The sequence below is a fragment of the Cherax quadricarinatus genome, chromosome 9 (genome assembly GCF_038502225.1).
Source record: "Cherax quadricarinatus isolate ZL_2023a chromosome 9, ASM3850222v1, whole genome shotgun sequence".
Classification (NCBI taxonomy): domain Eukaryota; kingdom Metazoa; phylum Arthropoda; class Malacostraca; order Decapoda; family Parastacidae; genus Cherax; species Cherax quadricarinatus.
This window is the reverse complement of record NC_091300.1, coordinates 5,170,459-5,185,800: the sequence shown is the minus strand read 5'-3', so window position 1 is coordinate 5,185,800 and position 15,342 is coordinate 5,170,459. Positions and strand designations below refer to the sequence as shown.

The window sequence follows — 15,342 nt, the reverse complement described above, 5'->3', positions numbered from 1 at the left end:
AGAGCTCCTGATGCGAGGAAGTAGAACCAACCTTGACTTCCTTGGATCAAACCAGATTCTCCCATTCTCAACTCTGTATGACCTACAAGGGTAGAGCAATTTCCCATAAATGCATGCATATATATATATATATATATATATATATATATATATATATATATATATATATATATATATATATATATATATATATATATATATATATACCATCTTTTATACCATCCTTTTATACCATCTTTTAGGAGTGAAGAAGAGCAGAATGTAAGTGTGGGGGAGGTACGTGAGGCATTACGTAGAATGAAAGGGGGTAAAGCAGCTGGAACTGATGGGATCATGACAGAAATGTTAAAAGCAGGGGGGGATATAGTGTTGGAGTGGTTGGTACTTTTGTTTAATAAATGTATGAAAGAGGGGAAGGTACCTAGGGATTGGCGGAGAGCATGTACAGTCCCTTTATATAAAGGGAAAGGGGACAAAAGAGATTGTAAAAATTATAGTGGAATAAGTTTATTGAGTATACCAGGAAAAGTGTACGGTAGGGTTATTATTGAAAGAATTAGAGGTAAGATAGAATGTAGGATTGCGGATGAGCAAGGAGGTTTCAGAGTGGGTAGGGGATGTGTAGATCAAGTGTTTACATTGAAGCATATATGTGAACAGTATTTAGATAAAGGTAGGGAAGTTTTTATGGCATTTATGGATTTAGAAAAGGCATATGATAGAGAGGATAGGGGAGCAATGTGGCAGATGTTGCAAGTATATGGAATAGGTGGTAAGTTACTAAATGCTGTAAAGAGTTTTTATGAGGATAGTGAGGCTCAGGTTAGGGTGTGTAGAAGAGAGGGAGAATACTTCCCGGTAAAAGTAGGTCTTAGACAGGGATGTGTAATGTCACCATGGTTGTTTAATATATTTATAGATGGGGTTGTAAAAGAAGTAAATGCTAGGGTGTTCGGGAGAGGGGTGGGATTAAATTATGGGGAATCAAATTCAAAATGGGAATTAACACAGTTACTTTTTGCTGATGATACTGTGCTTATGGGAGATTCTAAAGAAAAATTGCAAAGGTTAGTGGATGAGTTTGGGAATGTGTGTAAAGGTAGAAAGCTGAAAGTGAACATAGAAAAGAGTAAGGTGATGAGGGTATCAAATGATTTAGATAAAGAAAAATTGGATATCAAATTGGGGAGGAGGAGTATGGAAGAAGTGAATGTTTTCAGATACTTGGGAGTTGACGTGTCGGCGGATGGATTTATGAAGGATGAGGTTAATCATAGAACTGATGAGGGAAAAAAGGTGAGTGGTGCATTAAGGTATATGTGGAGTCAAAAAACGTTATCTATGGAGGCAAAGAAGGGAATGTATGAAAGTATAGTAGTACCAACACTCTTATATGGGTGTGAAGCTTGGGTGGTAAATGCAGCAGCGAGGAGACGGTTGGAGGCAGTGGAGATGTCCTATCTAAGGGCAATGTGTGGTGTAAATATTATGCAGAAAATTCGGAGTGTGGAAATTAGGAGGTGTGGAGTTAATAAAAGTATTAGTCAGAGGGCTGAAGAGGGGTTGTTGAGGTGGTTTGGTCATTTAGAGAGAATGGATCAAAGTAGAATGACATGGAAAGCATATAAATCTATAGGGGAAGGAAGGCGAGGTAGGGGTCGTCCTCGAAAGGGTTGGAGAGAGGGGGTAAAGGAGGTTTTGTGGGCAAGGGGCTTGGACTTCCAGCAAGCGTGCGTGAGCGTGTTAGGAGTGAATGGAGACGAATGATACTTGGGACCTGACGATCTGTTGGAGTGTGAGCAGGGTAATATTTAGTGAAGGGATTCAGGGAAACCGGTTATTTTCATATAGTCGGACTTGAGTCCTGGAAATGGGAAGTACAATGCCTGCACTTTGAAGGAGGGGTTTGGGATATTGGCAGTTTGGAGGGATATGTTGTGTATCTTTATACGTATATGCTTCTAAACTGTTGTATTCTGAGCACCTCTGCAAAAACAGTGATTGTGTGTGAGTGTGGTGAAAGTGTTGAGTGTTGAATGATGGTGAAAGCGTTTTCTTTTTGGGGATTTTCTTTCTTTTTTTGGGTCACCCTGCCTCAGTGGGAGACGGCCAACTTGTTGGGAGAAATATATATATATATATATATATATATATATATATATATATATATATATATATATATATATATATATATATATATTATATATACATACACATTCTAGGTAGTAGGTTGGTAGACAGCAACCGCCTAGGGAGGTACTACCGTCCTGCCAAGTGAGTGTAAAATAAAAGCTTGTACTTGTTTTACATGATGGTAAAACTGGGGTTTCACTAGCACGTTAAGAGACCATACAATAAGTGTCAGGGGCCCGAGACTGTTCAACTGCCTCCCAGCATACATAAGGGGGATTACCAACAGACCCCTGGCAGTCTTCAAGCTGGCACTGGACAAGCACCTAAAGTCGCTTCCTGACCAGCCGGGCTGTGGCTCGTACGTTGGTTTGTGTGCAGCCAGCAGTAGCAGCCTGGTTGATCAGGCTCTGATCCACCAGTAGGCCTGGTCACAGACCGGGCCGCGGGGGCGCTGACCCCCGGAACTCTCTCCAGGTAAACTGCTGGTGTCTTTTCTGTGTCTCATAAACATGCAAGATTTCAGGTATATCTTGCTACTTCTACTTACATTTAGGTCACACTAGACATGCATGTATAAGCATATTTATACGCACCCCTCTGGGTTTTCTTCTATTTTCTTACTAGTTCTTGTTCTTGTGTATTTCCTCTTATCTCCATGGGGAAGTGGAACAGAATTCTTCCTCCGTAAGCCATGCGTGTTGTAAGAGGCGACTAAAATGCCAGGAGCAAGGGGCTAGTAACCCCTTCTCCTGTATAAATTACTAAATTTATAAAGAGAAACTTTCGTTTTTCTTTTTGAGCCACCCTGCCTCGGTGGGATACGGCCGGTTTGTTGAAAGAAGAATATATAATACTGTGAGCACCTCCGCCTGTACAAATAGACTACCAGCAGGGTGTACGTCACGAGTATCATCAATAATGCTCTCCACTGTGTATTGTACAATTACTTACAGTATTTGCAATTACTTGTTTGAGTGTATCAGAGGATGAGAGTAAGACACATGGTTGCTTTATTAAAGCCTACAGACTGCATGAGGGTTGTTAAGGATGCAGAGTGGGGAGAGTTCAAACTCTTGGGCCTGCCACTTAACCTTTGCACTGACTGACGTAAAATTCGGTGACTGGTACTTGTGTTAGCCCGTGTGGGTGTGCAGCCACATATATCATTCACTTTGAGCTCTTTAATTAAAACTTTCATTTTCCTCCGAACTGCCTGTCGTGCATTTCTGACTGATCTAAGTCTACCAAAATTTAACACTGTTATTCTCGATCAGCGTCATGTCTTGCAGCACAAGACATGATAGTTACAACGTTCGTTTTCTCAAGCACCAAAAAAGTTCAAGGATGGTTTATTTCACTACTTTTATTCATGCTAATTCTTCGCAACTCACACTTAAAAAAAAAAAATCTATATGGATATGCTGGATGTCGAGTGTTGATTAGTTTCTCACTGTTCTAGCTCCCGGTCTGAAAGTGTTAGCTACACTATACCTCAGAACTCTTTGTCATGTCGTATCATATCACCTAGAAATCTAGGCAGTGCAGCTCCACTTCAGGTGTGTGGTAGAATGTGCTCTCACAATAACAACGACCAGACTTTATCAAACTCATCATCATTTGTTAACACTTAACCAACTCACGATTATGCGTTTCAAAATGTGCGGTACATTCCTACACAACGATTAATATCTTAGTTCCAGCGTCACGCTGCTGCACTGGAGGAACTGTGGTCTGGAACTCATTTACTACATAATAACCCGAGTCCACACAATGTGACAGATGTAGCTACATATGCAGCCACAGATGAAGCTACCTCACGTCTTAAAAAATATTATTTTTCCCTTCTAGACAATGATGCATTGTCTTGCTGTGCCTCACTGCTGTACATTTCGCCAATGTACTCGTAAGTTACTTATAAGTGCACACAGACGTGAGTGAAAGTTTAGTAATTGTGGTTGGTTTAAGAGAACGTGATGTAAATAAATCCACTCTCACATGATTAGAGTGCAGCGTCTTGTGTGTACTCGGAGGCTTTACCTATGTGTTGAGGCCCATGACTGCACCTGAGAGCTCCATGAACACAACTAACTTCTGCTTGACCAACAATCACACACCTACCTCCCCCAGCCTAGTCAACTAACCAACACTCGTACCAGGCATGAAACCAGGAGTGTTCTACACCTGAAACCGGTATATCCTTATTTTAAGTTCTCTCACAGTCAGGAAAATTAACTCACGATACTCTCAGCTGTATAAAATAAGCGAGTGGTGCAGAGTTACTATTGCTAATTAAAGGAATGTATGGTATGGAAGTGGCTCCAATCACCACTACCAATCATAATGATGTATAAGATCTCCCATTACAACTACCAATCATGAGGATGGATAAGCCCAAGATCTCCCCTTACCACTTTTATTAATCAAGTTAATGGAGGTAAGGGGTGGTGAGCATCACCTGCCCACAATACACAACTGGTGTACCAATCTTTGTTTAATAAAAATAGCACATTGAGAGTAAGACAACTTACCTTTGATGGCAGTGGTGAAGCATCCTGTGAAGGGCGTGGTGAACCAACAGGACGATAGCATCCTGGTGGTTCCTGGGGGATCCTACCAGACCGCGCCCCGCACGAGTACCTCAGTAAGGCGGTATAGGAGGCTTGGCGGAGGCTCGAGGGGGGAGGGGGGGACGGAGAGGTTGTGGTGGTGTGCGTGATGGTGGTGTTGAGGTTGGTGGTGGTGGTGGCGGTGGTGTTAGGGGGTGGCGGAAGTAGCACTGGTGGCGGTATAGTCGATAACTTTGTTGAGCCGTCTCGCTGCTAGAGCATTGTGGGCGCGGCCTCCCTGCCACTTACGGCCTTTTCCAGATTTCACTTTCTCTATCGCTATGTCAACGCTTTTATATATGTATATGCCTGTCTCCTTGCTAGTTCTTCAGTACTCTACAAAAAACACGAGCGGATTAAGAACTCATCTCAGAAGCGCCCATGAACGAAAACAAATACCGGAAGACTAAGACCCAAGAAGCGTCCGTTCATCCGCGACCACAACCTCTTCTCTAAACGTTTCAGAATTAAATAAGCACCGCTCACTCGCCTGTCACTTGGAACATGACTTTTCTCTCTTCAACGTAATGTCTCGCTGCATAAACTTTTAACCGCCTTCAGAGGATTCCGGAAGTGTTATATTCGCTGGCTTGATGGTGAACATTATATGATTTTTTCAATATTTTTTCCTCGTTCAGATAGTGCATAAACTCAGAAAGCACACAGTTAAGTCATGCTCATTAACAAGACACGCGCAAGCACGCACGAACACCACAAAGCTGGGGGAGGGGGTGCGAGGGACCACCTAGGGCAGAATAACAGCCACACACAGCTAAAGAGGGAGTGTCATAGCTAGAGACCTGGATACCACTAATAACATAGTTAATAACAAGTGATCAACACACTTAAGATTTTGCAACAGCGACCCTTTCATTATATCAAGTTTCGCCCTAGACACTACTTGTATAAAGTCTATGATAGACCTGATACAACCATAATTAGAGCGAAACGTGAAAAAAAGGTTCTTCTATTAGAGATGTTTCACCTGCCTACGACAAAAGCTCGTACGCATTTAGTGAGTAACTGAAAAAATCACATGGTCCTAATACACATGTAAGGGTAGAGATATCACGAACCCATAAAGATAAATTCCGCCTAGGAACTACAAACCTACTAGAGATCTAGCACAGAATAAGCAAGAGTGGTCGGTATGTTGATTGGCTGCACAATTCTATACTACAGGAAAAGCCTTTTATATATACACAAATAACCCGCACATAGAAGAGAGGAGCTTACGACGACGTTTCGGTCCTGCTTGGACCATTTACAAAGTCACACTAACCAGAAGTGTAGCAAGACGGCTATATATAGGCAGGAAGAGGTAATGGTGGTAGTAGTGGTAAGATAAGATTTTGTTCGGATTTTTAACCCCGGAGGGTTAGCCACCCAGGATAACCCAAGAAAGTCAGTGCGTCATCGAGGACTGTCTAACTTATTTCCATTGGGGTCCTTAATCTTGTCCCCCAGGATGCGACCCACACCAGTCGACTAACACCCAGGTACCTATTTGCTGCTAGGTGAACAGGACAATAGGTGTAAGGAAACGTGTCGGAATTTCCACCCACCGGGAATCGAACCCGGGCCCTCCGTGTGTGAAGCGGGAGCTTTAGCCACCAGACCACCGGGCCAGTAGTAGTAGTAGTAGTAGTAGTAGTAGTAGTAGTAGTAGTAGTAGTAGTAGTAGTAGTAGTAGTAGTAGTAGTAGTAGTAGTAGTAGTAGTAGTAGTAGCAGCAGTGGTGGTAGTAGTAGGGAATTAAGGATGAGGAGCCAGTCAAATACAAAGAAAGGGGAGCACTGCAAGGGAGCTAGGTGCCCACAAGGGAGCTAGGTGCCCACAAGGGAGCTAGGTGCCCACAAGGGAGCTAGGTGCCCACAGAGGGAGAGCAAGTACACAGAGGTGGGGGGAAGGGGAAGTGATGAAATAAATAATGAAGGAACAGAAACACGCGACAGAAGAAAAGAAGACAAAAAAAAGGAAAGAGGAAACTGAAACAAAACTTGTTTACAAACTAGGGTTAAAACTAGCCACTTTGGTGGATCACTAAAAAAAATATAAAAACTGAATTCAGTTGCCGAAGCTACTACTACACACCCCATGAGTGTTTAATATCTAACGACACAATCTGTATAAGTGACAGTGGGAAGACGCATTAGCTTAGGCAAGCATAACCAGCAAAATCCAAGGATCTTGACTTTGATTTTATATAAATATGCACAGACGGTGTCTACTGGCAGTCAACTTCAAGAAGTGTAATTCAAATCTCTGGATACTACAGCTTAGTGGTCCATTTTTTTATATAAGGGAAAGAAATCCTAACTTCACGTGCTATGTAATTTTTATTTTTTATGAAGAAGAATTAGACATGTGCAATATTTGAGTATCTTTGTCTTGAATGATTCGCCGGTAGGTGTCCCTGTCGTGGGGGTTCGAAAGGAGATATGATGGTTGAAGATAAACACACGTGTGGATGGTAACACTATACATTGTCAGACTGTGGTAAGGGAGGCCCAGCCTGCCGTGTTGCTGCCTGGTAGGTCTAAGCGTGGACTGAGAGTGAGGTAGCGCATCCCACTCACTCATGCCGCATCCCGTGACATCATACAGTCACTAGGCCTAATAGGGATCGTCTATATAAAACACATGGATGGTACTATGATACTCAGCTAAGCTATACAACACATGTAAGGGGGATCAGCAACTATGCTGACATCCCGGCCCAGGTCTTTTCCAGATATTGTAAAACATACATCTACAACTTTATCTTTACCTTTTACTGGGTGGACCAATAAGCCAGCGGAAGACCTCTGTCAAGTGAACAAAGGTTCCACTGAGCGATTCATCACATAAGACTCCCGTCAGGAGAAATTTTCAGATTTCTCCTGACAAATAACACGACAATCTCAGAGGAAGCACTCATCCACCACCACAACCTCTGATGCGTAGAGAAGCTGGCAGACCTAAAGATCGCCTTCACGGAGTCTAAACAACGAGTAATTCAGGACACTATTCATGTCCGGCCAGGATACGAAGTACCATCACGGACCGCATCTGATGAAACACAAACCTGAGAAAGAAAAGTGTCAAGCAGCAATATTAGTCCCACAGCTTAGGGACAAGAGAGAGACGAAAGGATGTAGATGTAATGACCCTCGAAGAGCCATGAGCCATAGGACACGTGACAACACGAACAAAATACAGGCGAGGCATTGACAGGGCGATGATGATGATGGTGTTTCACATCCGTGAGGGGGAGATGGATGAAGGCTGGACACAAATGAGACACAAGCTTGACAGTAAATACCAGTTTAGCTCCAGGGTGGTAGAAAAGTTGAAGGAACCAGATAAAGAAGTCATGGAAGGTAATAAAAATACATTTTAAAGAATGGAGCTAGGTGGAGGTAGGTAGACGTGTGTGAGAGAGAGATGAGAGAGAGACTAGTATGGGAAGAGAAAAAAAATCAGCGAAGAGGTAAGACGACAAAGGGGTAAATAAGGAAGAGAAATGTGAAGACAAATAAATTGGAGGAGGAGGAAGAAGAGACTAAGGGTGGGGGGAGAGGGCGGAGGAATATAAAGATTAAGAAAAAAAAGTTGAAAAATGAAGAGAATTAGAGAAGGCGAGAACTTCCCTTCCCAGGGTTAAAAGTTAAAGCCGACCCTTCATGTCCTCGTTAGGACTCTACCCGCCTGGACACTCGTTTAAGTTCAGGCATACCAGCTCGTTACCACTAAGATCTTCCCCACCCCAATACACTTTTGTCATGCAGACTAACTACCCGCTCGTTACCACTCACCAACGCTTGACCTCTTCTCGTCTCTGCTACAGCACAAATCTGAGTTATGGAGCAGGATACGATCTTCCCTCCACACACACACACAAACTATTCGTAAAACTACCTGCCTTCATAACTAAGTGCACACTTCAATAAAAACCTACCTCCATAACCTTACCTAACTGCCCTCATCTACATTTCATTCTACCTATCTTTGACGATTCTTACTAAAGGTCTATGAGACCTTGACGAGTCTTTCTAATGAAATCTAATTATATATATATATATATATATATATATATATATATATATATATATATATATATATACTGTATATATATATATGCATTATATATATAAGTGCAATAGTTACTACGCCATCACCAGTAAAATCATCTGAGCGTCACTTAAGTCACACTGCTCTATAAACAAGACCATGCAAAGGTCATAAAGTTAGCGTAGAAGGCACTAAGGTCACAGGTCATCCCAGAAGACACTTGTCACTGTGGACACTACCAATATGTTAAGGTCAGGGGTCACCTCAGTAAGCAGTGTACCACTGTTAAGACTGCCAACTTTAACTTAAGGTTACAGGTCATATCTTACCACCGAGGCTCTACTGACACCCCTTATTTTACACTTCTTGCCAGTTTTGAAAATCAAATTTCAATCTATTTTGGATTTAGCTCTCGGCTTATATCCCGATGTCTCTGTCTCTGACTGACTCTGACTCTGACTCTGACTCTGACTCTGACTCTGACTCACTATCTATCTATCTCTCTCTCTCTCTATCTATCTCTCTCTCTCTCTCTCTCTCTCTCTCTCTCTCTCTCTCTCTCTCTCTTTCACAGCTTAACATTGACATTGAGGGGGACATTGATCCCAACACCTGTACTGCTTGTTGTGTCTGCTGCCTCACCTTTAAGGCAGTAGCCTCCCTGCTTTGCATCAGTATATTATATAACGTTGTGGTTACAAAGCAGACGGTTGCTGCCTTAAAGGTGAGACAGCAGACACAACAAGCAATACAGAAGTTGAGATCAATGTCCCCCCTCAAAATGCAGCTAAGAAATATAGTTTTTTCCCTTCTGAACGAGAGATAATAACTCGTACTATGGTTATGAATAGTCTGACTCCTCGTACTACAGCTCAGAAATAGTTTGGCTCCTCGTACTTCAGCTCAGGAATAGTTTGGCTCCTCGTACTACAGCTCAGGAATAGTTTGGCTCCTCGTACTACAGCTCAGGAATAGTTTGGCTCTTCGTACTGCAGCTCAGAAATAGTTTGGCTCTTCGTACTGCAGTTCAGGAATAGTTTGGCTCCTCGTACTACAGCTCAAGAATGGTCTGGCTCCTCGTACTACAGCTCAGGAATAGTCTGGCTCCTCGTACTACAGCTCAAGAATGATCTGGCTCCTCGTACTACAGCTCAGGAATAGTCTGGCTCCTCTGCGCCACCTGTGGAAGTGACAGGCTGCTATATTAAACGTTCCAAGTTCAGCCTACGGGTGACAGCGCGTTCAACACTTGTCGTTTTTCTCATTAAAAATGCGTTGCCGTGTACGTGGCACAGAGACTCCTGCAAACCGCAGGGCATCATACGCCGCGCTACACACTTCGACCTTATTTGACCAGCTTTTCCGATATATACTGAGGGAAAATTATTTTAAGGTTCGTAACTCACGGGAGAAAACCTCAGGTATGGAAACCTTTCTAGACAATCGCCGATCGCAATAAAACACACACACACACACACACACATCAATGCGTTAATAGACTAAAACACCAAAGAATTACCTTCATCACAAACAGTGATGGATACTTCACAAATAAGCAACACACTACTTTGAGTCTACATCGTAAAACCCCGACTGTCTTATACAAGGTAAAAAAAAAAAAAAATCTTGAAATTTCCTTGAAGTTCACTGTTACTTGCAAAAACTTCTGCTGGAACGAATTCCCTTACCTTTATACATACATCTAAAGCATTATCATTACTGCTAAGATTTATGTCATAAAATACGGAATCATTATTTGAGTTCATCCTTTAATTTACGTAAAATAACCACCAATCTTCTTCCCCGACTATACAGTGAATTATAAAGTATCCGTCACCCTGATAAGACATTCATCCCAACACTTGACAGCCTCCACACCTTCCACTACACACAACGACTGAGCAGCCTCACAACACCAGTGTCATGAAGAACCTCACAGTACCTAGCAATATCAATATAATAAATAACCCCACAGCATCAAGCAACAAAACTGGCATGAACACCTCCACAGCATCTAGCAACAAAACTGGCATGAACAACTCCACAGCATCTAACAACAAAACTGGCATGAACAACTCCACAGCATCTAACAAGTTCACTAGCACGATGCGTCAACTTCAGAACAGTACTGAAGAGTGTGGTATATTAATAACGCCAAGTCCATCTCCCTGCCATTTTATGTAGGTGTTGAAATGTGTTTTATTCATCATCTTATTGACATTGTGTACCATTACTGCTGTCTGTAGTATAGAGGCCATAAATGAGCTGGGTAAACTAAGCGAGGCCTTACTAATGATGTATAGAGCTATAGTATAACCTCCGAACTCCTATGTCCTGACTTTACATCGGGCATCCTTTCTATTTTTTTTTTTTTGCTAGCGGCTTGATAATGGTCCAAGACGAAGCAGAACGTAGGTTACTTTCTATTCAATTTACGAGTTAGTAGGTAAGGGGATGGTGCACAAACATTTGCAATTACAGTTAGGGCCACTGACTCGTCAGAGATGAGTGAGAGTCAAACCAGGTCATCAACAACTCATCAAGTCCAGATGAAAGCAGGTCCCACAAAATCCAAATCATCCCATAAACGAGGACACCCACCAAGTCACGACACAATACTGGGATGCGTCAGCACCTGATGACGAAGCAGTTGGATAGTTAAGCTTTTTTTTTTTCAAATATCATTAGGTACACGGATACCTTTTGCCGAACACTAATTCTTCCAGCAGGTACTGGAGATTTATTACACAGGACTGAAATGCCTTACACGGGATACGACATTCCAGCAGTACTGGTGTTCTAACCTATTTTTCCTCCACAACAGTCGACTAACAAAGGTATTTATTTCTAATGCTTTTAGGCAGAGACGAGTAAAGACTAGAGGCAAGGAAAAATATATAATGATACTAATAATAATAATTATTATTATTATTATATTTAGGAGGAAGCGCTAAGCCCATGTAGCGTCTGGGGAGTGACAGGCAATCAAGTTCGATCCATGAGAGGACAGATGCATTTCCTCAGCTCAAGAGCCCCTCAGGGGTGAACGGGGTACAACAGAAGTAGGGCGTTACGGAACAATAGCCATGAGTCCAGACAATGTAAACAAACCTCCCGTCATTACTCATGAAACAGGAAGCTGGAGGCAGTTTGTGGTACAACCCTGGAACCGGCAGGCAACAATCCCAACGTGAGGGGAATGCTGTATTTCACTACACCTAAAACAATGCCTGACAAGTGTCGTCCCGACACGTGCTTAACGTTAATGTACAAGTTAGCGCCTGAAGTTTTGGCCAGAATTCCAATTCTGGCAGCTCTGTCGAAGACAGTTTGAGGAAGAGAAGTTGAAATGCTGGAGCGATGTTGAAGCCTAGGCAGAGTAGGCACACGCCTCATTACACACACTAGTGATGCCAGCACTACATTGTGTACATACACAGTATGTGTGTATGTATATATACATGTAAACCTTGTTTTACATGTATACACAAGCTAACCTTCAAGAACATGGATGGAGTTACGATCTCATGAAGATGTAAGATAGCAGGCAAAGCGCTACAAAATTTACTCGCATTCAGTATACACTTTGCTGTCATGTGTCTTGAAGAATTCTTATGGTTTTTATTAATTTCCTTACTAATTTTGAAGGCATGGTCAGAGACCGGGTCGAGGGGCAGGGCATGATCCCTGGAACCAGAAACACTAACTGCTCTCGTTAGAAAATTAATAAAGATAAGAGAATCACCTATATTCCAGGAGAGACCCTGAGAAAACAATGCAAAACTCTTAAAACCAGCAGAGTTAAGGAAGGACTCGAGGGGACACGATTGAATTCGTAAAAATGGGCGTAAAAAGAGACAGCAGGAAGCGTTTCATTACACACACAATACTCAAGGTATGATGTAGGCTTCTATATATAGGTTATGTGCCCAAAAATATTGAAAAGTTTAAACTTAATTATGGTAAAGACGAGATATCACAGATATAGCTCAAGTCTTGTAGACACAAACACGTAATTGGAAATAATTACCAACGTAATCACTCACGCACACACAGTGTACGACTTTCTAAGCCTCGCATTTAACTTTTCCCCGGTAATACGAGCGATTAAGACAATTGCTAGCGACGCCTTACAATCATGACAACAAAACTGAAGCAGCACACGTTGAAAGTATATTAAGAGAAACTTAAAAAAATCTAGACAATTTTTTTCAAGAGTCTTAGCCAACGACACTAATACAAAGCACAACACACGTGCCTGTCTGAGTGTGAGGGGAAGGGGGGAGCCCAGGTACAACCCAAAGACAAATAAAAAAAAAAAAAAAAACGCGTGCGTGTGGGAGGGTAGCTGAAGCAAAAACAATTAAACAAAATTTTTAATTAAACAAAACAGGTAATCTTGGTAACCCGAGAAAGACGAACACTGAGTGGAAGTGAGAGAGGGACATGGACGACCTGTTTGTCACTCGCCACGGACGAGCATCATGACAGCTACATACTATGACAAATTGTTAGTGCTTCAACTCTCGACAGTGACGAGTTGAGTTTGCTTGACAGCCGGGACTGGGAGGGATGAGGCAGCAGTTAAAACAATGGCGGGATCATTACCGACACTAACCATCCTCACCTCTGTCGCAACTGTCGACACGCCCACCAATTCACACTCATTCCGACCTACATGTTGAAGACACAAGCAGTGTCTGGCGTGCAGCAGAAATTAAATTTGTCGGGCTTCATTTACAGGTACAGGTCAATAAAAAAAAAAAGTTGAACGTACGAGGCATTCAAAACTAAGATTTCTCAGAGCAAAAGTACATCCTAATTGATAGAGATAAGTAGTAATAGTGGAAGTAGTACATGTATTGATTGACACAGTAATGATGGTAACGAGTGGTTCCAAGATGACTAACAGCTGCACATATGATCTGGCAAGCAATTACTAAAATTATGGTAAGTGCTATGTAATAAGAAAACGAGGAGGGAATGAGAAGACAAAACATGGAATACAGCCTGAAAGGAGAGGTACTGCAGAAAAAGTAGTAGAAAAAAGGTTAGAAAGTAAGCACTACACCGAACATATCCCCGGTAGTGCTTAATAATACAGCTTCAGTGACATGCAAAATAAGGTATCCTAAGAACAGCTTCAATAACCTTAGATAATAACTTATGACACAATACACAACATAAGTTAAGCTTATCTGAGAGTATGCAGCACCAAGATATAACCCACGTGTATTTTTTTTACTTTATGAAGTTTAGTAAAGCGGTAAACGTGTGCGGGTCATGGAGAGCAATGATAATGTAAGTTAAAGTTAGAGGTGTCTACGATTTACCTGCCATCTTGGAGGTTAATGTGGAAAAACAAGACTAGAAATCCAAGAGTGAAAAACAGTTACAGGATTTCATTTAAAATTCATACGAGAGACACCGACTTGTTAAGAAACTCGAGAAAGTCCAAAGGTTCTCAACAACAATGTTACTCAAAGTGAGGGGAAAGAAACTACAGTGACTTAGGCCTGACAACCCACGAAAACGAAACAAGGACCACAGGGGAGAGGATTAAAGTATCCAGGGTACTAGACACACAGGATAAGGGGCTGGTTGTCTGATATGCGACAACACTGAGTCAGAATACATAACCAATACAGATAAGTAGAAGTTTTGAAAGATGAATATTGCTTTGACGTGTAGATCATTCAACATTCTTGCCAACAGAAAATACAACAAAAAACTACTAAAGTACTGCCACGAATAACAAATACAAACAAATACTATCACATCAAGTTAAAATAATCAGCATCAGTTAAAATTATCGTTAAATTATTAGTGTCAAAAGATTATATTCAAAGTGCCCCGAGATTAATACATGCACCCCGGTAAATGTAAATGTCACGATAAAAGGGAAAGACCAAGTCAAGGTAACAGTTAAAATGTTCATCAACGTCAACAGCACATGTTAAGTTACACAGAGAGGGGTCAGGAGCACTTGCAACCGATCCTCAATTGACAGGTACGAGGATCGAGGAGCAAGACTTCACGTCCTACCAAACCGTACACAACTTGTTTCTCATTTCTGGGGCTCACCACTTCAAGAATATATCTATGTCGCCTAAGAAGTCACTTAGATGGAAGTCTGATGTAGCCTGAGATCATTATAGCAACATCCACTTTGGTATCTGTCCATTATTTCCCGAGACACCAGCATGGCCCGGGCACTAACATAACTACACATCCCTGTGTCACATGTGGAGACTACCTAACCGTTACTGGACAGGACACTGAGCCAGGACAAAGACCACACAATGAAAATCTGGAGGAAAGCAATGTGGAGTGCATGGAGCTATGCAGTGAATGCCTAGGCCTCGTTTGGTAACTGCACAATACGAATCCTCACCAGACATCACCACAAGTCAACACTACCATTGCTCTTCAACCCTCGAGTAAAGACTTTTATCACTGTCCAAGGAGGGGGAGAGAAAGACAAGCGAACCAGAGGAACGCAAAGAATTAGGATTTTTCTCTATGTAGTTAAGTGAAATGAAATTAGTAGT

At 42.0% G+C, this 15,342-nt stretch overlaps 1 protein-coding gene across 29 annotated transcripts in view; it reads right to left on the bottom strand.

Moving 5' to 3' along the window:
- The window catches only part of LOC128686186 (nucleolar protein dao-5), a 1,503,768-nt gene that overhangs the window by 412,574 nt on the left and 1,075,852 nt on the right, over positions 1-15,342 (bottom strand). For 8 of the 29 annotated variants that reach the window (XM_053772981.2, XM_053772992.2, XM_053772996.2 and 5 more), the window contains exon 2: positions 4,662-5,075. The exons of the other annotated variants lie outside the window; for them this stretch is intronic. In XM_053772981.2, the coding sequence (XP_053628956.1) occupies positions 4,662-4,722 (61 nt within the window). In that variant the 5' untranslated portion in view covers positions 4,723-5,075. The remainder of the gene's footprint in view (positions 1-4,661; positions 5,076-15,342) is intronic. 29 annotated transcript variants of the gene reach the window in all.